Source organism: Ceratocystis lukuohia (genome assembly GCF_044167205.1).
Source record: "Ceratocystis lukuohia strain C4212 chromosome Unknown Supercontig2_pilon, whole genome shotgun sequence".
NCBI classification, from domain to species: domain Eukaryota; kingdom Fungi; phylum Ascomycota; class Sordariomycetes; order Microascales; family Ceratocystidaceae; genus Ceratocystis; species Ceratocystis lukuohia.
In genome coordinates this window covers 180,078-201,332 of record NW_027263521.1, presented here as the reverse complement: position 1 = coordinate 201,332, position 21,255 = coordinate 180,078, and the positions used below count along the sequence as shown (strand labels likewise).

The following is a 21,255-nucleotide window of genomic DNA, read 5'->3' as shown; positions in this document are numbered from 1 at the left end:
TACGAGAAGGATTAAGTAATGGGCTCTTGCGTTGTGTACACTTCTAGCTCGCGTGCGCGCATGCTCCGCACTAGGTACATGCACGCGTTTTTCCCATTTTATTCCGTATACACAGAAATGATAAAAAGGGCCATTAAAATGAATTGAAAGATGAAAGCAAGCTGTATAAAAATGACATAGCTTGTAGTCAAAACAAGCGACAATCAAGTCACACCACCAAACCTACATGTGCGTGGTGCATACAAGACCTCGCTCACAAAAGCACGGGCTGGCCATGGGTGGAGAACTAATGCAGAAGATGCGGGCCCACTACGTACCGGTACTTGAGTTGGACCTACTAGTAGCAAATCACAGCACCGCACTCTTCCTAGGTCCCCAGGCGATGATTCGCCAGTTTTGTCTTGTCATTCCACCGGACGGAGCTTCTAAGCCCTAGGAGCAAAGGGTCTAGATAAAAACCATGCAAAGGGTATGCGAAATGTTCATCAAACTGTTTCGTCCTATTAACATGTTGTTTTGTTTCCTTGCGTATCTAGCACCCCAGCCCAACTAGGTAGGGATTTCTTCTATGTTCACGTTAGACAAGGCTGTCTAGAAAGGAAAATGAGAAAATTGCCGTTTGTGGGCGGCAAGAGCGTTTTAGGGCTTCGTTGTTGAAATGAAGCTTTCTGCACACAAACATGAATACAAAGTAATTATTTCGGGAGCACAACTGCAACTACGCCTGCAACTACCGCAGATTTGCCAAGTCGACCAAGTCGCTATCATATCACCAACCAAGTCTTACTAAGGAAACGTGGTCTTGTCTCTCTGAATGCTTTCTTTTTCCTATGAACTCTATGATCTCTGCCCACCAAACCAGCCGACCACCCTCCCCCTCCCCCCCTGCTCACTGAACAACCTAAGCCATAACTGTCTGTCCGTAATCTATTTTTTTCCCATTCAAAATCTCCAAAAATGTCTATCAAACATCATTCATTCGTTGGAATGGAAGCGGTGAGTTGTCCAACATGCGATGCCCCACTCTACTACTCACCCAACTCCTACATCGCTTTCTTTTTCATGCTGTATACTTCATGAGCCCTGTCTGTGCAGCACAAGGTATGATTGTCAGAACCCCATGTACCCATGTCCGTCTGCGTTGTCTGTGGCACACATCAGGGCATGTGTGGCTAATGATGCCGATCTTTCTAGACGTCGCGTCTTCTATTTTTCACATTGCGTACAAGGTTCAAGGTTCAACATTCGGGGCTCTGCATAACACAACTCGAATCACCCACCGCAATCGCTGCCCAAATGGAGGGCACCTTTTTAAGCCTTGCGGAAGAGGCAGACCTTTGTGCTTTTTGCGAAATTTAACTAGTGGGGCGGCCACGATCGAGTACGTCCAGCAGCAGCGGGTGATATTTCACAAAATATAGATGAAGATGCGTTTCTAAGTCTAATCCCAGAATCCATGAATCCGATCATCTTATGAGTAAGATGAAAAAAGCCATCGCATGAACTTGACAATTCACCTGATGGAATTGTAGTGGAAAGTCACAGGAGGTTTCTTATGACAAGTCACAAGGCCCTAGCAGTCCAAGCTTAACACTATCATCCCCTGGTCTTTATCTCACACCTAACCACTCATTGATTAGCTAAAAGTCAAGAACTCCAAAGTTTACCCTCTCGCTTAGGCACTTTTGTCTACCGTCAGTCATTGCTGGCTCACAACAGCTTGAAATTTCCCCTGGCAAAAAAAAAAAATTCTGTCCTACTTTTCCCCGATCGTCCAAGCCTGTAAAGAGCCTGGTCATCGGGATCGAAAATCACAGATTATGCAGAACCCCCCCATCTCGCCTGGCAAAATACGAAAAATCACTCTGGTTCGGTATCCTTACAATTATCGAACGCGTCTATGGGGTATGTTTTGTGGAGCTATAGTTTTGCTTTCTCAGCCAATCCTAACTGTTGATGCTAGGTTCTATTACAAGCGAAAGGGATAGGAAGTTGATCACATATCTCGCACTTAACCTGGTTTCTGGGTTTTGCAATCCCAGTTCTTTTTGACGTTACTCACGCGGAAACAAGATCAAACCCCCGGCTATTTTGCTCATCAGGCCTTCTGTTGGTCCTGTGGTCCATCCGAGCTATCTAGTTGCTGGCTGATGTGATGAGACAAGAAATAGAACACCAGCCCACAGGCCACCCAAACGAGTTCCATGCACGAATAGAAAATTTGGCTCATAGTACAGTACCCGTACCTGGTCACCCTTCTTGCGCCATCACATTAGTGCTGCAATGCGGTGTTGCCCCCTTCCCCCCCCCCCATGTGCGTCAATTTTGACCCTCTACATTCTTCGCCCTTAACCTCTCATTATTGAATTGCCAACAGTTAAACTTACATGCATTGTAGCCTAGGGCTCGGTTCTTTGCTCGGTTTTAGTTGAAAGAAAGATATATTATGTCTTGGCTGTGAAATTCTCACCTATCACACGCAGTCCGTTCCGCAGACAGAAGGGATTTTCCTTTGATGTGGTGCCAACAAGATCACCGACGCAACTTCATATGGTTGTAAGGCGTAGGGGTGTGATAGCTATTAAAAGTAACACGGCCATATTATGGCTTGGTTTTCGATCTTCCCAGGATCCTGATATCTCAAGAGTCAGTGTCTCCAAATCTCGCTGCCATTGACGTAGATACTCACTCATCAATGGCACTCGCCTCCCCTTTCAACTAAAACAACGGTGACAAAGAGGAAACGAAAAAAAAAGGGTTTTCTAATTGCCTGTTGCTACAATGCACTCGCCTGTTTCAAACTTACAACAATATCCTACTATGGTGACCTCAACTGCAAGACTATAATATGGCCAAGTGCACGAGCTTGAAGCATCGAAATATATAAGATGGACGGCCTAGGGAAACTTCTTTGCCCACCCTAGATCTAGGGCTTTGAATGTTTCTTCCTCCTATCCTCTGCCTATTCTCCAGAGGCCCCAAGGCTTGGAAATATGCTGGTCGAGCTGAACAAGGGGCTCCCTTGCTTAATTCAGCCCAGTCTAGCTCCCGACTTGCTTCGCTGTACAGCGAACGAGTCTGTTGTCAACTTTCCAGGCATGTTAAGCCATTGCGTTAGGTTGAGCCTTGACTCATCGTATCCTTAACATTGATAAGTCACTTACTTACCAGTCGGACTCCTGTTTGCATGTGGTTTTGTACAAACACACTTACATGCATACTTACATGCATATATATGTGTGTACGTACGCACAAAGATATGGTGCATCCTGAGCCCGTCATTCATCATAGGCCGCCAATATACAGCAGTAGTGCATGTAATGAGACTGTCGGCCGGTCGGGTCCTTTCTGCCTGCAACTTTGCGAGCCTGAAGTGACATGGTACAGCATAAGTAACATGGCTGCACAATATGCAGCCTGCAATTCGCAGTTAGCTGCATATGCTACTTGGTTGTTTGCCTTATCTTGTTCATTAATGGGGAGGGAGGGAGTATGTGCTTGCATCGTTCTCTTTTTTTTTCCTCCTTTTTGCTCTTCCATTCTCCATGATCAACACACACCCCCTCACCACCCCGTCCTGTCACATACTATATGTCCAAAACAAAACAGTGGTAAGCAGCTAACGACCCAGTTTCTCTCTCACTCTGCCCCTCTCTTCTCTCATCCCCGCGGGCTTTTCCCTCTGATCTCTAGATTTTTCCAGCCGTACATTTTTGTGTTTTTGCCTGTCCCTCCAGCAGGAAGATCATTTGATTTAACCTAGAAAATCTGCCGGCAGGCCAAGCAATTTATGCTTGATTGTGATCTTGCTCAAGTTTGCCTCCTCCCTGTGCACAATTTTCCGTCGTTTTCAAGACAATATCCTCGGTTTCCCTTTCACACAACCTACACACGGGCTATATACACACCTATTTAGTTCGGCGGAGTCTCAGAGTGTCTCAGAGAGTAACCTGGCTGGCTAATTCATTCCGCACTTACAGCCCAGCCCACCACTACAGTATTGGGCACACCCCTTCCCCAGCTTAGACTTAGTGACGCTTTTCTGTCTCCCTATACAAGTACGTATTATCTGCTCTATCCGATGGTGAATCTACCCTCATTATGCCGCAAACCCCGATGGAGTGAGCAGCGGTTTGTAGAATGCATAACGCTTGACATCAGGCCGTGTTGTTCCAAGACCCGTCGCTTTTCAGACAGCCGTCATCATAGTCCAAACTAGTATTCTTTGCTGACTCGTTGTCGTGACAGACTCTTCCATATCCACGTCTTTATTTGTCTATAGATATAGAGCAAGTTTATTGCGCTGCTGTGGCTCCGACTGTTTTGGTCAGGATATCGTTTATACAAGCTTAGCCGCAATTCAAATCTTCAAGAAAAGCACCATCGCTGGTTCTCTGGCGGCATCAGCAAAACATAGAGAGCTTGCTGCGTTTCCTCTTCCTCTCTATTCTCTCTTGCAACTTGGACGAGGGGAGTCTTTAGGCTAAGCTGTGATTAAGACAGCTGGAAATATCAGGAGTTCTTAGAACTACATTGCTACCAGCTTCGCTTGACGAGTCTGCGTAGCATTATAGCTTTCCAGCTACAGCAAAGCGCACCAGTGCAGTCATTGGCGCAGCTAGAACCCAAGACGTCACACCCACCACTACAACTATGAATGAGACGAGAAGTCAACCGTTCCCGTCCTGCACATAAGGTTTACCGCCTGGCCTTTTTCTCCGGCTCCTACACACTTCTTGTCTGGCCCTGGAGATTTCTACCTGCATAAACTTTACTGAAGCGCAACCACGCAATACGGCCTGATTCCATTCTTTATCGTGCTTATTTGGCTACTCCAATCAACAAAGGGTATCCCAGTGGGGAATCTCGAGCTGTCTTCTCCTTCATACATTCCCCTTTTTATTCACAAGGACTTGGGCGGATCAAAGACCATGGCCAAGCTAGCCTAATGCCACTATCCAAGGACCAGTACCAACATCCAACACCAAGAAGCACAGAAGAACGCAAAGCAGCAGGCTTCATCCCCGTTCATCAGCTACTCCCCTACACCCCCCCGAAATTTTTTCACTTTTTCGCTTTTTCACCAAGACCCAGGACCCTTTATCCCAAGGGCGCCTTTTTGGAGCCAAGTCTGCTTGTGCTTTGAGCTTTGAGCTTTTGCCGAAAGAAAGGTTCTCGCTGATACCGACACAAGCTACTGCTAACTAAGCATAGTACCATTTAAACGACTTAGCCTGACGCTACTAGCACCAGCGGCGATACTTCTCAAGCTGTGGACTCGACACTAAAAAAATTTAACTTTTCCCTTGTTGGAATAGTTGGTGGCCAATCTTGGGCTCCGCATATTTGTGTCTCTGGTATGGATTTGTTGCTAGGCTAGGCTTAGCCAGGGCTTCTTCAAACTTTGACCTCAAGTTCTTTGCGCTAACAACTGAACCAAGTTTTCCGGGCCTACAGCCAGCATAAAAGAGGTTGTTTGTTCCGCGGTCCAATTGCCTAGGTGAATTACCATTTCGTGGCAATATCAAGATCTTATCTTGGGGGGGGGCTTGGGCTGGAGAAATTCCTGTCCAACGACTTATTAATTCCGCCCATTGGAAGCTTCGTTTTCCCACTCTTCTTTTTTTCTACTCCTCTCACTCACGTTTGTCCTTTCTATCTTTACCACGTTCTCCCTTCTCTCCCTTCCTGCAAGATTTGCTTCCAGCGCATAGCCCTTTCTCTGGCCTATTGCCCTGCCCCTTGCTCAGTTGCTACATACTTGTGCTGCATATGGAGCCGGGATATTCCCAGTTGTTACTCTATCATCGTCAACTAGGTGTCTACTCTTCATATACGTTCACTTAAACCCCAATCAGGATTCCCTGCCTGGCCCAACTCCACAAACTCCACGTACGTCCCAGAAGGTCTTTTGCACAACCGATATTTGCTGTATTGCAACTAGCTGCTGTGCACCCTCTTTGCTGTGCGTCGAGAAGTTGGTGCAGTGTGTCCTGCATCTCCCCGACCTGTATAGACTATCTTCTCGGTCACCCACTCAACTATTCCTCTTTTTCCCCGCCCTCTTCTCTCCCCCTGCTTGCTCTACGTCGGCCAACCTCACGTCACTTTCGCTCTGGCCTTGGGCTTTTTGACGGCTAGACGTATCAGCAATCCAGCCGCTATCCTTCAGCCTCACTAGCTGGCCACGTTGAGAAAAAAAAAAGAAGTCAAAATAAAACAATAAAAAAAGAGCCCTCTTTGAGCCTTTTCTCTCACCACGAGGCTCTCTTTTGCTCCCCGGGTCGCCAGGCTGTTTCTTGCTTGTTGTCAACCCTCTGTGTTGAAAGGCTGCCGTGGAACCGCCCCCTCCTTCTTAAGGACCCCTCCTTCATCTGCTCTTCTCGCACCGGCGTGTACTCTTGGGTCTAGTCTCGTTATTGGGCTCGCACTAGTCCCAGTAAATCCAATTCTGCGACCCCTCTCTCTTCTACAACTCTTCTCTCTTCCTCTTCTCTCTTCCTTTTTTTCCTTCTTTCTTCGGGTCTTGGTTCCTAGCTCCCGAAGTTCTATCTGTCTCTTTTCTTCTTTTTCACCTCTCTCTCAGCGGCCTCGTACTCGTTCTATGAGAGAGTAAGTCAAGAAGTCCACGCTTGAGACCCCTTCTCTTGAAATCCTGTCCTTACCTCAAGCCCTCCAATTAGCTAGGGAGCCTTCTTCATTAGTACATTCAGCATCTTGCCTCGCATAATATTGTCCCAACGGCCATTGGCACTACAAGAATTCAGCCTGCGCCTTTGATCTCTTCATCTCTCTCCTTAGTTATCTACAGCCATTCCAGCCAATTGCCTTTCTCGCCAATTACTAGCTGGCTTCAACGTCTAGAAATACGCCTAAAGTTCCTTTTTGCATACCTTCCACCAACAGCCCCACGGTCTGCATCTATTTTGACTATCATCTAACGCCCTTTTCAACTTTGTGTCACATTTTGACGCATACCCGGCCCTTATTGAACCCTTGACTCAGTTCATCTCTTAGTCACCATCAGACGTCAACTTCCAGATCCTTGAAAAGGCAACTCTATCTTAATTGTTTTATCTAGACGAAAAAGCTCGCGCCCCTGCCTTGGATCTCTCTCTTGCCTGCAGCCTATTCGTAAAACCAGACAATCATGGATGACCCTAACCAACGGAGACGTTATGACCAAGCCCCGTCATCGAACCGCCCAACCTACGGCAATGATCAAAACCGTGGTGCTGTTTCGGACCGCATGCAAAGCAGCCAGATGAACATCCGCGGCTCGCGGCCCTCAGATGGCTACCAGGGATACTACGGAGAGCCAGCACAACAGCCATTTGGAAATCCGTACCAGCAATCATCTTATACGGATCCCTCGCGCCAGCAGTATGGAAGCAACATGATGTATGGAGGGCCGCAAGTGGGCTACCCCTCTGGTCAACAACAACAACAGCCCTACCAACCCACTCGAGACATGACGATGATGTCTGGATCTAGCTATTTCCAACCAGATCCTAGTACGGGTGGTGCACCTGTTGAGGCTGTCTACCAACAGCAACCCTTAGCTCAGTACCCCAGTGGACTACAACAGATTCCCGCAATCAGCCAACAGGCCCAATCTGGGCCAGTTGGTGGCGAGACGGCAGTCAATGAACCGGAAGATAACCCAGGCTCTGAGCCAACTGCACTATCAGACCAAGAAGTAGATGAACGCATGGGCGTATTTCGCACCAAGCTGACAGCAGCAGTCAAGGCTATCAACCGTGCACAATTGTCTGTAGCACTAGAGTATTTGCTAGAAGTCAATACCTGGATTCAAGAACAAACAGTTCCTCTCGGTAAGCCGCGACATTCTAGAATCTATCTAAACTTAGATAGTCCATGTTACTTTCCAGGCCTTACTTCTAACTTTTTTTCTCTAAAAGCACTTCATCTTGACAACCAAGACAGACGTTCTGAACGGCTGGCTATGTGGAATGATTTCAACCACACCTGGCTAGCTTTGCTCCAGAAGCAAAAGGACTTTTTGAACGAAACTGCCACGCCAGTGCCCGGTCATCCACCTCTCAGCCTAGAACAACTGAAGGCTTGCGGCAACTCAATTGTCAAATTAGGCGAACTCATGGAGCCTCATGCCCTCGTTGATTACCAGTACGGTGTCTGGGAGGACCAAATTACGTTAAGTGGGTTTTTACTTTCTTGTGGTTTATTAACTGGCACGCTGCGCAGAATTTGAGCTGACACATTATCTTCACGCATAGTTCTTGACGAGTGTATCAGAATAGACAATTGATGGCTATGCATGAGTTAAGGTTAACCTGCAATCGACATTTATTATCAACGAGTCGGCTAGGACGATGACGATAATAGGAACAACGACGACATGGCAGGTTCTATGCCAGGCCCTCGAAATACACCGCATTTGCGATTTGTTCCTCACGCTACGGCATTTCTCTTTAGAGGGCATTAGCGGTCCCCTCCATAGCAACTCTGGTTTTAGTAATTCCCGTCCATCTGCCATCTGACCCCTCCACTCGTGCGAATACCAGAGCTAGATGGATGCTCTGATAGCTAATCTAATTTTCCCGAGACCGTCTCATGTCTTTTTCGTTTCTCTGTTACTCTGTTTGGAGGTGGAGGGGGTGGTTGTTTTTCTTCATCTTGGGACAGGCTTGAGATAGTGCATCTTCTTCTTTTCTCTTCTTATCCCTTTGCTATTTTCCTGCCTATTCCTTGTATCATTTCGCCTCCTGAGTTTCTTGTCTTCTGGACCATTCGCCAGTTCAAGACATGTAGGGCCGATATCAGGCTAGCTTGAGAAGGTTAGATTATGTATATACACCGCAATGGACATTCATGTACTTACATACCCAAAAGCAACCATTTATTTGATCTAGACACATCTGAGCACACATGTGCACACATTTTCAGACACATGCACGCACTTTACAGCTAAACGCACGCCCATACATTGCTTCTATCTAATGGTCACAGTAGGTAGCCATACATGTGAGAGACCAAAAAAACGGAGGACAAGTATAGTAGGTTAACCACCAACAGACGGCGACAAACTTATCCGTTCATCTATAATAACGTGCACACATGAATCTCGATGCACTAATCTGCGAGGCGCGCAGAGGCGTATCAATTTTCTGTCTCTTATTTTGAGCCATACATGGTGAAGTTGTAGCCTTGAACAAGTAGATTTTTGCGTATTTTTGGCGTACTAAACGATATTGGAGGTGAGGCTCGTGCTTTTTCTACTGCGATCCAGTGCTCCAAGAGCAGGTATTGCTTTGTTATTGGTTTCAGGAGTGAAATTCAGTATAGGAGCATCTAAACAATTCAGAAACATAAAGTACGCCGTACTCTAAGGACATGCATGTGTCTCGTGTAAGTCTGCCTTGGTCAGTTTCACTGCAGCTTACAAGTACTTGCCACACTTCGTACTGTACCCAGGTCTAGTACACTCCTCCCCATCTCCAGCCCTACCTATTTTTCCGCTGCTGGTTTCCTGTAGAGACAAAATAGAGAGGGAAAAGGGGGGGAGGAAGAGGGATGCAAAAATTAAAAAATAAATAAAAAGCCCCAAAGTCCCAAAGTATCCCCCTGCTATCCCGTCAACGCCTACTCAGCGTTGTCTGAGACAGCTGAAAGACAAAGATACAAGAGCACAACGAGCCGACGGTGCAAGGTCCTAGACAAGGAAGGGAAATACTGCAAAAATAACCAGAAACAAGCCAAGGTCTGCATTGTGGGCTTAGCGGGGGAGGGAGGGGGGGGGCAAGTATATCAGATGTCAAATACGATGTCTCTCGTCTATCTCCGCACCAGTCTTGAGCCAGGACTGTTCCCGAGTATCTGGGCTCTTTGACACATGAGCGAAAAAGAGGCAAAGACAAATAATACCATCGACATGGTTCGCTAAGACCCGTTCCGATTGGGAAGCAAGAGGAAGCCAAAAGCCGCATCAGGACATTTAGCTTTAATCAGCGTTTGTTTCCAAAGCAAGGTTTTTTTGAAAGAACGAGACAATCTACAACCTAGAAAAGCAGCAATTATACTATTATACAGTGGCCTTACTATATGTCAGATATGCGGCGAGCAGCTGTCGCTAAATTGTCGGACAAGCGAGACAAAAGTAATGAATGGAAGAAGAAATAATAGAGAAAAATAGACACCTGGAGACGTTGAACGACGGTGACGTCATAAAACTTCAGTGGGTCAAAACTGAGTATCACATGACGAGGGTTTTTTTACCCTTGGAGATTAGGGTACGCATACTTCACTGAGTTTGCTAACGTTATACTAACGTTACACGAACATAAGTTCACTGGCTACTGTGTATGTTTACACGTGTTAAATGCTTCATGCTCCAATCCAATTCTACTCCTGTTAACCTCAAAGTATAGACTCCGCTATTTTATTGACAATCTTTGCGTCATAAGATAGGTTCTGAAGATACGAGCCCAGCCTTAGGGTATCATATCGTTAGGGTTAACAAAGACACACCAAGACCCAGTCGATTTTTAACACGTACGTCGGTTGATAATAAGATCATAGCAATTGGGGTGGTGGGCTAAAGATCGCAAGGCTGTAGAAAGCAACTACACTCGCTAGAATACCTCGTATGTAGATACAAGAATACCAAAAGATAGAACAAATCAGCCCGTTAGAGAAGCGGATCTGAGGATGTGGATCAGCGCCTTTAAAGAGTGAGAACGCCAGAAGAGGAGTCAAAAAATGATTTAAGCAAGAGTTTAGATACGGCAGAGAAAGAGACATGATATAACCAGAAAGACGTGAAAAGTGGCGTTTGACAAAGAAGATATTTGCTTAGAAAGATTCTGTACCATGGTGTTAGTGGGTGACAGATCCCAGATAGAGGGGAAAAAAGAGCAGAACTTACGTAGAGTCATGCTCATGCTGACATCTGTATTCTCCACCATTTTGGTGAACTCCTCAAAGCTAATGCGCCCATCACCGTCCAGGTCAGCCTCCATGATGGTCTTGTCGACAATCTGCTGTAGCTGCTGGTCCTTCAGGTTATCGCCAACCATCATCTTGAGAACAATGAAGAGTTCACCGTTAGAGATGAAGCCATCGCGATCAATGTCATATACTTTGAAAGCGAAGCGCAGCTTTTGCTCCTTGTTGCCCTTGCTACTGAAGGCACTTAGACCAGACACGAACTCTTGGAAATCGACATCACCACCACCATCTTCATCAAAGATAGCAATCATCCTAGAGACAAGTTAGCTCGAATGTAACACTAGGTTCAGTGGAGAGAATAGAGGAGAGGAGAAAATGAAGGCAGCACATTCTACTTACCGCGTCGCCAATGGGTTTGACGAAATCTGGGGAAGACTAAGGAACTCATCACGCTCAATGGTGCCCGAGTTGTCCTTTCAAAATCCGTGTTAGTGTTTATTTTTGCTAGATTTAGTAAGAAATGCTGATTTGATCTTTGGCTAAGGAGCCACATCTAGATACAAGCATCTTGCCTGATTTGCAGCCTTTGCCCTAGAATGCCAATATTGTTCGTACCTTGTCCAACTTCATAAAGCGCTTCCGCAAGCGGTCGACCTCTTCTCTATCAACTATGGTGCAGTATCGTTAGTTAGTGCCCTGATGTACTGCTCGCGTCCATAGGCACCATTTTATTCGGATGTCAGGGCAGCCAACCGGCATGAGGCGGGGAGGGGGCACTTGTACGTACAGTTTGACCCCTGGACGATATCGTCTAGAACTGTGCTCGTGGCGTTACCCATTGCGTATTACTGGCGCTCCGAAGATATAAATATATTAAGAGGGTTGGCTTTGCTGTTGATTTCTTAGGGGCTTGGTTGTCGATTGGCGTAGGGAAGGTTTATCGATTTGTGAGGGGCAGCATACAATATGTGGAGTAAGGTCCAAGTAGACAAGTTCCAGTGGGTTTAAAGAACAGGACAATATATTCCCACGCCGGCGAGGGAACCAAGAAAAGGAGCTAAAAAGAAGTCCAGTGAACGAAAGAGAGAAGGAAACGGAGGTAATACAGGGCTCTAGTTGGTGATGGCAGGCGTTAATGGTGGGTTTCTAAAGGAGGTTGATACAGCTTGATCACAAGCTAGCCAACAGTAGCGAAGGCGAAAGGCTTGAGGACCAGCCCAAATGTGGGGCTGAATCCTCCCCCATAGCCTCGTTGCAGGTGCTGTGCTGGTTCAGCCTCGCACAAGATCCTGTACCTTGTAATTTACACTTGAGCCGGAATTGCCCCTGATTTCTCTAGGGGCGTTGTAGGTTGTTGATGATGAGCCTTGATACTTCTATACTAGCTTAAGCAGTTTAATTTAATTGTGAAGTAGAAGAGTTCGGTGGCTTTGTTAAGCTTCTCATCAAAGTTGAACCAAGCTCGGATCTGAGATTCGGTGTGTATGCACTTCACCGAAAAATGCGTCTTCGGTGTAGACTGCGAATGTAGGAAAACGTCCATGGGATTTGTGTTGTACTGTACGTCACAGTTCTACTGATCGTAGTCTCGTAGTATTTGCTCAATATGTCCTTTGGCCAAGCTAGTCTCATAGGGGCGAAAGGCACCTGTGCTGACATATCGCGACTTTTGGTTTAGCCGATATTTAAGCGGCATCCGATGCTAAAGTTCCAATGAAATGAGGTGCTTGCCTTTGCAAGTTGCTTCCGGCAGCAAAGCTGGCCTTTTTTCTCAATCAAGCCCCACTTTTGTTAGTATCCATCCCTGAACAAAAGTACTATGTACACTTGGTTTAGCGTGCATAGTACTTGGATACACTATCACCTGTTGTTTGCGCATCTTGCTTCTCCTTTTGTATGGGCCAAGGCCAGAAAATTTCCCTCTCTTTGCGCTCGCTTTTTTCGCTGCCTTTTGCTAGACAACGTAGCAAGACAAGAAAATCACAACAAAAAACAGCGCAGATTTTTTTTTTCGCGCCACGCTTGATATCAGCGCTCTCAGCAACCAGCTAAATCGCGATTTTTCCACGCATCAAAACACCACCAAACTCGACATTTTTTATCGGTTTGGAGGCGGGCTTCAACTCTTTATGTCTTAATTTATGTTATAATCGCCTTTTTCTGCGGATTTTCCGCTTCATTTCTTGTTTTTTCTTTTCTTTTCATTTTCCACCCTCGCGTTTTGGTCTTTTTCGTGCCATCCGTCCTACTTGCTACTCTTTGAGGCGACCCACCCCCTCTTTTTCACCTCACCGATTTTCCCCCTATTTTTTCTGCCGCCTCTAGCCCCATGTCCATCATGTCTACACGCAAAGTTAGAGTGAAAAAGCTAAACGCCAAAACACTGCTTCCTGTGCTGAAAGAAGATCAACTTAAGGAAGGAGAATATGAGCAACTTGTAACTGACATCCAAATTGCTACTGGTGTCGAGCAAGCTGAAGAAAAAGTGAGTAATTTTTTTCCTTTAATTTTTTCCCTTCGTTCCTCGTTTATCTCTCCGCTTTGTTCTGCCTTCATAACTGCGTGACTCGTCACATATCGCGACTAGGGATCACGTGGATAATCACGTGAACATATTGACATCAAGCCGACTCAAACCCCTGCTTAAATGTGTAAGCCATCGTCATCACCACCACCCACTAACAATCATACCTTTTCTTTTTTTTTCTTGTTGCTTTTAGGAATACCATTTGCAGACCATCCTAAAAGAGGCCGGCACGAGTAATGACCAAGAAATTCCCGTTCCACCACCACAACGTAGCGATGCAAACTACGACGAGCTATATCCGTCGACTTTTTCGACACCATGCAACTATATTCGCTTCTCACAAACGGTAGAAGAGTGCATTGGGTGCTTATATGATATGACAAGTGAGGATAACGAATTCCTCAAGCAATATAACGCACAAAGACCACCCAATACCCAATTGTCTGAAGATGACTTTGAGCGTATCATGGATGCCTTCGAGTCGACGGCCGCAGAGCAAGCCCCGTTTGGCGCTATTGATAATCATATTGTGGGCTATGATCAAATGGTACCATCATTAAACGACCTTGGGTCATCTTACCTCATGCCACATGCAAAGGCAATATATGAGCACTGGAAAATACGGCGGATAGCTGTCGAAAACCACCCCATCCATCCCACGCTCAAATTCGAGATACATCAGGAAACTGATGATGCTGATCCATATGTCTGTTTTCGCCGGCGAGAAGCCCGCCAAACGCGCAAGACGAGAGCACGAGATGCCCAGATAGCAGAGAAGCTAAAACGCTTACGTCGCGAGCTTGAAGATGGTCGACAACTCGTAATGCTGTCGGGTGAGCGCGAAATGCTCAAGAATGAACTATTGAAATTTGATAAAGCTATTTTTGAGCAACGGCGAAGACTCAAGGAGATGAAGATTCGCCTGGGCATCAAAAATGATGATGAAGATCTCATACATCAAAAAGTTAGTCCTAGTCCTCGGAATTATCCACGTACTTACCCTGCAGATCGTAGTGCTAATGACATGACAGCCACAAAAGCGCAAGCTACCAGAAGTTCCTACCATTCAGCGGCCACCCCCACCGCGTGCTCCCGTGCCGCGTCCCGAGTCACGTCCGGCCAACAACGAGCCCGACCTGGTCGTGTTGTCTGACATTCTTGCCGAAAAAGATAACGAGTTACAGGCGGATATTGAAACCAAGTGCCAGAACCATCGCAAGTGGAACCAGAATTATGTCGATCTCACACGCGATCCGCTGTCTCCAGTCATTGAGCCCTCAACGGAGAATGTTTACCGGCCAGTGCATATTCAGTACTTACTCACGCCACCAGCATCTAATGCATCGGATGCTATGGATGTGGATGACGAAGAAGAAGAAGAAGAAGAAGAAGCGCAAGGGTCCGAGTCCTTTGCATTCGTAAACGAGGCCTTGGGAATGTCTCCGATGTGTAACGGCATGAGACTTCCAGTAGAGGAATTCAAGTCTGGCTTGCCTATCGCATCAATATTCCATAGTCAAGGCATGGAATCTTGTCTGCAACAGCCCGATAATATAGCTCGTCCGCCGGCTTTCCGCCGTCGTATAGGCCGCTTGAACCGGCTGTGGATTGACCGCCGGGGAGTGAATTCAGCAGTGTCATGGCGCAATGGAAATAAGGACAGAAGCGGGAATTCCAGTTCGTTTGACTCGGACAGATGGAAATATGACTCCGATTCGGAGGACGAGTATACGCCATATGACGTGGATCCATATGATCTAGACTCCATGCGCTTCAGAATGGGCATGAGCATATCCAACGTTGCTTACCTCCGTAAATCGATTGACGCGCAAGGCCTAGCTAATGCGCAAGCAGCAGCCCTTGCAGCAGCGCGGGCTGGACACGCACAGGTTTCGTCGGGCTCTGCCGCAGCTGCAGCAGTTGTGGCGGCAGCGGCGGCCGGCCAAGGCCAACCAACTGCTGCCCAGATTCAGCAAGCTCTTGTCTTGCAGCAGCAGCAACAGCATAAGGCAATGGCTCAGGCCCAGGCTGCCAACCACGCGCAAGCCCAGGCACAGGCGCAAGCCCAAGCCCAAGCCCAGGCACAGGCACAGGCACAGGCACAGGCACAAGCACAAGCACAAGCACAAGCTCAAGCACAAGCACAAGCACAAGCACAAGCTCAAGCTCAAGCACAAGCTCAAGCTCAAGCTCAGGCTCAGGCTCAGGCTCAGGCTCAGGCTCAGGCTAAGGCTCAAGCAGCCCAGGCTCAAGTAGCCCAGGTGCAGGCGGCTCAGGTACAAGCAGCAGCTCAGGCACATGCCGCAGCTGTCGCCCAACAAGCGCAGCTCAAGACGTGATATTTGAGGTACTTGGCCGAAATGGTCCCAACAATCTTTAGGGCATCCCCCTACATTGCTGCGAGCATCATCGCGAGTGGACATCTTCCACTGCCTTTTCTTGTTCCGGTAACCAATCTCTTTTTTGCTTTTTTAATACCCCCTTCAAATCTCTGCATCGGTCTGCGATGTTGATGGCTGGCATAACATCTTTTCTTCTATCGTACGCTCACGGCAGCTTGATCATCTGGGAGTTCTCTGAACTGGGCATTCTTCTTAGTACGGCCGATAGAGTTCCTGTGTATCGCAGACTAGCTAGTAGGTGGATAAGATAAATCAGCTCATTATTCACATGTAACAACAAATCAAACTCCCCCCTGTGCCGGCTTTTGCTTTCGCTCTCTTGGTTGCTTCTGTGTTTTCCTGCCTTGTCTCTGCTTCGTTATCGGCTACCGGCGTCTTAAAACTCGAATGTGTAGTCGGACGGTGAATCTAGCGCTTCTTACCCGTATGATGAAGAGAAGTCTGTTTTGGGCAAGGCGAGAGGGGGGATATCACATTAGGAAAGCCATAGAGTAATTCGAGGGCTAATTGAAAGTTCTATGGTGATTGATTTATCTCTTTCAGAGAAGTATGCGTCTTTTTAGCGTTGAGGTTGTTTGACTGAGAAGCTCTCGAGCAACGGTGTTTCTGATTCGAGTCCGAATTGTGATAGCGCAGAGGAAGAAAACAAATATGAATAGAAAACAAATAAGCAGTAAATTTGGTAGGGGTCTTGCGTAGTGGGTGATTTGAGGTTGGGCCTAGAAGAGAGGTGGTTGTGCATTAAATTTATGTGGAGTAGGAAGCAGCAAAGTAGCGAGAAAACTGGGGTTGATATAAGCATGACCGAATCTGATTGTGGGATGGATCAAATGGTAGTTGTGGGAGAGTATTTTTTCTGGGATCTCTGCTAGCTATGCTTTAAATCTAATACAACGAAGGGGGGGCAAGGATGGGGTTGTGGCATATGAGAGAAATGTGTGGAATAGAGTGAAAGTGAAATTTGGAGGTCTCCCTATGCACATAGGCTTAGGGGCAAGACCAGTGCCGAATTGCAAGGTCTATGACGCCACAACCAAGGAGAAAAAGAAAAGTCAGAATAGCCTAGCCCGACTGACCATGTGTGACGTGAACGAGGAAGATATGACCTCACTGTATGAGTGTGTAGCCACAAGCACGAGCCGGTAAATTACCGGCAAACACAACACTAGACAGGAAAGGAGACATGCTGGAGATTAAGCAGAAACAGAAGCAGCGAAGAGGGGAGGCAAAGAGACAGCGAGGGAAAAGGCACGTGTCAGTACATAGACGAGAGCCTGAGGCGTGGGTGGATAAGGCAAGAAACTCGAGGCAGCGCCGTCAAGCAAAACATGCAGAGATTTGAGGCCTAAGAAAGGGGCAGGAAGGCAGATCTAGGGGGACCGAATGATTGATAGGCTTACCGGAGGGTTCACTCATAGGAGTCTCCCATATCAAGCTAGAAGAAAGTAAAGCGTCATCATACATACAGCAACGACTGGACAGCAAGAAGCACAAGTTGCTGTTGCTAAGGCCAAATAGTGCAGCGATTGCCTGCTGGGCGCAGGAAGGCCCAAACATGATGTGCCGTGACGAAGATCCACCAAGAATCTTAGCCATGTATGCAGAAGTTGAAGATGGCAAAAAAACGAATGCACTGGATATCACACGATCATGGGCAGTTAGTAGAAAGGGTCTTACGAAGGCCGGCCAATTGCCAATAAGCCCACTTTCTTGGAACGACAGAAAATAGTGGGGGTCTTCAGCGTTGGAAAAGCTACATGATTGGCTAACTTTTGGTGGGTATTGACATGTGTTTGCTTAGTCAGATGCTGTTTTTTTTCTCTTGGTGGTGACGCAAGGCTTTATAGTGAATGGGTGGACTAGAAATGAAGGCCATCAGCCCCCTCCCCGTCGAATAAGGAAAAAGAAGAAAATTACCTTAGAAATAGTAACATGAGGTCCAATCTAAATAAACCACATGATAGAGTAGCTAGTGCACGACTAATTGCTAAAAATCCCTCCCACAAAGCTCTTAAACTATATTCAGCTCTGTGCACAGTTAGATTTGGCGGTAAGTAGAAACTAGAAGGTGGGCGTGGAAGGATCCACAGTTGACTTCACCAGGCAAGCTTCATGGCGAGAAACACAAGATTCTTCCCTACTTGAGGAAAATCACATTAGCAATCAGCTCCTGCCAGAATACACATTTAACTGATCTTGCCTGATTTCCATCTATTTAACGCCTGTCCAACAGCAACACATCCTCCCCTTATCATTTCGTTTTAATCGCTGCCCCTCTCCTCCAGCGACTCCACTGCCTTATGACGTCTCTCTCGCCATCAAAGAAACGCTCCCGCGGCCGCATGGCCCTTGGCTGCGAAGGCTCTGCTAACAAACTTGGAATCGGCGTTATTCTGCACGAGGGTGACCCTTCTAACCCTAAAGTAACCATCCTTAGCAATGTCCGCGATACATATATATCTCCACCCGGCCAGGGTTTTCTCCCGAAAGACACCGCCGCCCACCATCGCGATATGTTTGTCACTGTGGCTCTCAAAGCCCTGGCGGCCGCTGGCGTCAGCCCCCGTGATCTAGATTGCATCTGCTTTACGCAGGGCCCAGGCATGGGCGCCCCGCTATCGGGAGTAGCTGTTGGCGCCCGCTCGCTGGCTCTTCTATGGGACAAGCCACTTGTTGGCGTTAACCACTGCGTCGGCCATATCGAAATGGGACGCGCTATCACCGGCGCGACAAACCCAGTCGTGCTTTATGTTAGTGGCGGAAACACCCAAGTGATTGCGTACGCTGAACATCGTTACCGCATTTTCGGCGAAACCTTGGATATCGCTGTTGGAAACTGCCTAGATCGCTTTGCTCGCACATTGAACATCAGCAACGATCCTGCTCCAGGGTACAATATCGAACAGCTGGCTAAAAAAGGAAGTCGTTTGTTAGATCTCCCCTATGCCGTCAAGGGCATGGATTGCTCTTTCTCTGGCATCCTTGCTGCTGCTGATATCCTCGCCTCTCAAATGAAGACGGATAGTAGCATCACGCCCGAAGATCTATGCTTTACATTGCAGGAGACTATCTTTTCCATGCTAGTTGAGATTACAGAACGTGCCATGGCCCATGTAGGCAGCCATCAAGTGCTTATTGTTGGTGGTGTGGGATGCAACGAGAGATTGCAGGAGATGATGGGACTAATGGCTAAAGAGCGAGGAGGCAGTGTTTATGCAACAGATGAGCGCTTCTGCATCGACAATGGCATCATGATTGCTCATGCCGGTCTGCTAGCATATGATACCGGCTTTAGAACGCCATTGGAGGAGAGTTGCTGTACACAGAGATTCCGCACTGACGAAGTGTATATCAAATGGCGGGACTAGACGACGTGCCATATAGACCGCCAATGGCAGTTTGCAAATTTAGTAAAATAAGAAGCCCAGAACCAAGATCAATATTGCAAAACTGTCTCATTATGGTAAAAATAAAATACATTCTGACTAGATGAGAAACAATGACTGGGGTTTTGCTGTAAAATGGTAAAATGATAAGGACAGAAGCAATGTTATTAGGCAAATTTATCCACCCCGGGACAGGACATCACCACGGCACACATTATTGCATTAGCCTTCTTGGGGGTTCGTCGGCTTGTACATAATAGTTGTAATGCACTAAAAAACAAATCATTAGTAGCTGGACCAAACAACTCGCAAGACGGGACGTGGAAAAATACCTTATGGCGATATCGAGTCGTAGCACAGACACCCAAGACGCCGTTTTTGATGCTAATAGTAGCCAAGTGGTTGAGCACCGAGTGGATCGGCATCACGAGCACACTGTTATCGTCCTTGTGAAGGGGCGATGCATTCAGAATCGGCTTGCCAAGAAACCCTGGCAATGCAGGAGGCGACGATAGCTTTTCAATTGCAGACACCGCATACATGTATTCCTCGGAGTCTTCGGGCATATCGAAGTCTGCGAGATACTGTGGGATATCAACCGTGTATTCATTGCGTGGTGGAAGCTCGCGCAGACGCGCTGCACGTGGAGGGCGGGATGATTCCCGCGGAGGCGCTGGCTTCTCGGTGGCAACAGCCTGTGAAGTTGCTGGTACAGAAGCCGTAGAGCTTGACGTAAGAGCTGCAGGGACCTCAAAGTTGGTTGTCGAGGAGGGAGTCTTGGGCCGAGAAGCGCGCGAGCTGGATCTTTCGGTGCTAACCTCGATATAGTTGACCAGGTTGTTGCCAAAATCAACCGTGGTAGGCAGGTTTTCAGATGTGCGCATTTTATTGTCTACCAAAAACCTAATGTGATGGGTTCCAGGCAAAATCGGAATAGTCACGGAGAAACATCCGGGCTTGCCATTTCTATATGAACAAGAGGGAGTTAGTATGGAGCTGGACTGCTGGGCAGAGTTAATCGGCGGTGACATACACTGGATTCATGCGTAGCTTTCGGTTCCACTGGAACGGTGTGCCTGTAACATACACACGCTCGCCGCCTTGGCGCCATACCAGGCGAGTTGGCACCATTGGACGACTTTTATCCACTAGCAGGCCATCACTGTCAATATTTGATGAAGAGGATTTGGCTGTGGAAGACGGATCCGAGTCCAAGTCCATGACTCCATCGACGGGGCCAACAGGCTCGCCAAGCGCAGGTGGCAGGATAGGTGAGCCAGGCGTGTGCTCCTCCTCTTCGATGCGGAGCGGCAAGCGCGGTGGCCGGGCCAGATACGACGTCATGTCGGTCATGCTATTCTGTGACATGGGGAGAACAAGGTCTGCCGTCGGTACCGAAGCCCGGATCCCGGGGGGTCTATTGCTAGCAGACGAGGCTCTGTCTGTTGCACTGCTGCTGGGCACATCGACTGGGGCCGACGGCTGGTGCTGCTGCTGTTGGGCGGAAAGAGGCACACTGATTGGCGCAGTGGGCGTGTTGGAAAACGAAGATGCCGGCGATCCAGCGGCTGTAGACCCCGTAGCTGAGAGAAGAGATGCAGCAGGCGGAGCAACGCCTTGTGGGGTAGTGGGAAGTATGGCAGTCGGGCCCCGAACAGTGCCCGAGGCATGACGCTTGGCGCCATCAGCATTAGAAGATATGGCAGAGAGAGCTGCAGCTGCTGGGGATTGCTGTTGTCGGATACTCTGTAGCTGCTGCTGCGCATTGGCCTTATCGCGAGGATGGCCACCAGCCTGTGATGATGGGTTGTTACCCATGATGGTCGTGGGTGCGTAACACCTAGCAGCGAAGAAACACGCGTGGCGGATGCGATCTTGACCTTTGTTCTTTTTAGTAGCGAGGATGTCGGAGTGGGAAAAGACGCCCCTCCGGATTGGCTGGCAATCAGGGCCGGTATTCTTCCAGGACCGGGATGCTAGTTTCCAGCTTGCTGTCCTAATGGATGACGAT

The 21,255-nt window shown here is 47.7% G+C and overlaps 5 protein-coding genes across 5 annotated transcripts; 3 read left to right on the top strand and 2 right to left on the bottom strand.

The window, feature by feature from the left end:
- Positions 1–7,150: 7,150 nt before the first annotated feature.
- Positions 7,151–8,258, top strand: HOO65_020052 (uncharacterized protein; the record flags this gene model as incomplete). The annotated part of the gene is made up of 3 exons (XM_071006885.1): positions 7,151–7,835; positions 7,893–8,180; positions 8,227–8,258. The coding sequence occupies 3 exons, from the start codon at positions 7,151–7,153 to the stop codon at positions 8,256–8,258; spliced, it is 1,005 nt and encodes a 334-aa protein (XP_070860690.1).
- Positions 8,259–10,833: 2,575 nt separating this feature from the next.
- Positions 10,834–11,768, bottom strand: HOO65_020051 (calcineurin regulatory subunit B; the record flags this gene model as incomplete). Its single annotated transcript, XM_071006967.1, has 5 exons — positions 10,834–10,844; positions 10,907–11,241; positions 11,329–11,402; positions 11,545–11,597; positions 11,717–11,768. The coding sequence occupies 5 exons, from the start codon at positions 11,766–11,768 to the stop codon at positions 10,834–10,836; spliced, it is 525 nt and encodes a 174-aa protein (XP_070860689.1).
- A 1,499-nt stretch (positions 11,769–13,267) lies between these two features.
- On the top strand, positions 13,268–15,795 carry HOO65_020050 (putative histone acetyltransferase complex component Epl1; the record flags this gene model as incomplete). Its single annotated transcript, XM_071006475.1, has 3 exons — positions 13,268–13,414; positions 13,665–14,420; positions 14,488–15,795. The coding sequence occupies 3 exons, from the start codon at positions 13,268–13,270 to the stop codon at positions 15,793–15,795; spliced, it is 2,211 nt and encodes a 736-aa protein (XP_070860688.1).
- Positions 15,796–18,158: 2,363 nt separating this feature from the next.
- On the top strand, positions 18,159–19,226 carry HOO65_020049 (tRNA N6-adenosine threonylcarbamoyltransferase; the record flags this gene model as incomplete). The annotated part of the gene is made up of 1 exon (XM_070999978.1): positions 18,159–19,226. The coding sequence occupies one exon, from the start codon at positions 18,159–18,161 to the stop codon at positions 19,224–19,226; it is 1,068 nt and encodes a 355-aa protein (XP_070860687.1).
- A 240-nt stretch (positions 19,227–19,466) lies between these two features.
- On the bottom strand, positions 19,467–21,062 carry HOO65_020048 (Snf1 kinase complex beta-subunit Gal83; the record flags this gene model as incomplete). Its single annotated transcript, XM_071006704.1, has 3 exons — positions 19,467–19,514; positions 19,577–20,147; positions 20,278–21,062. 3 exons carry the CDS (start codon positions 21,060–21,062, stop codon positions 19,467–19,469), a joined length of 1,404 nt encoding a protein of 467 aa, XP_070860686.1.
- Between the last annotated feature and the right edge of the window lie 193 nt (positions 21,063–21,255).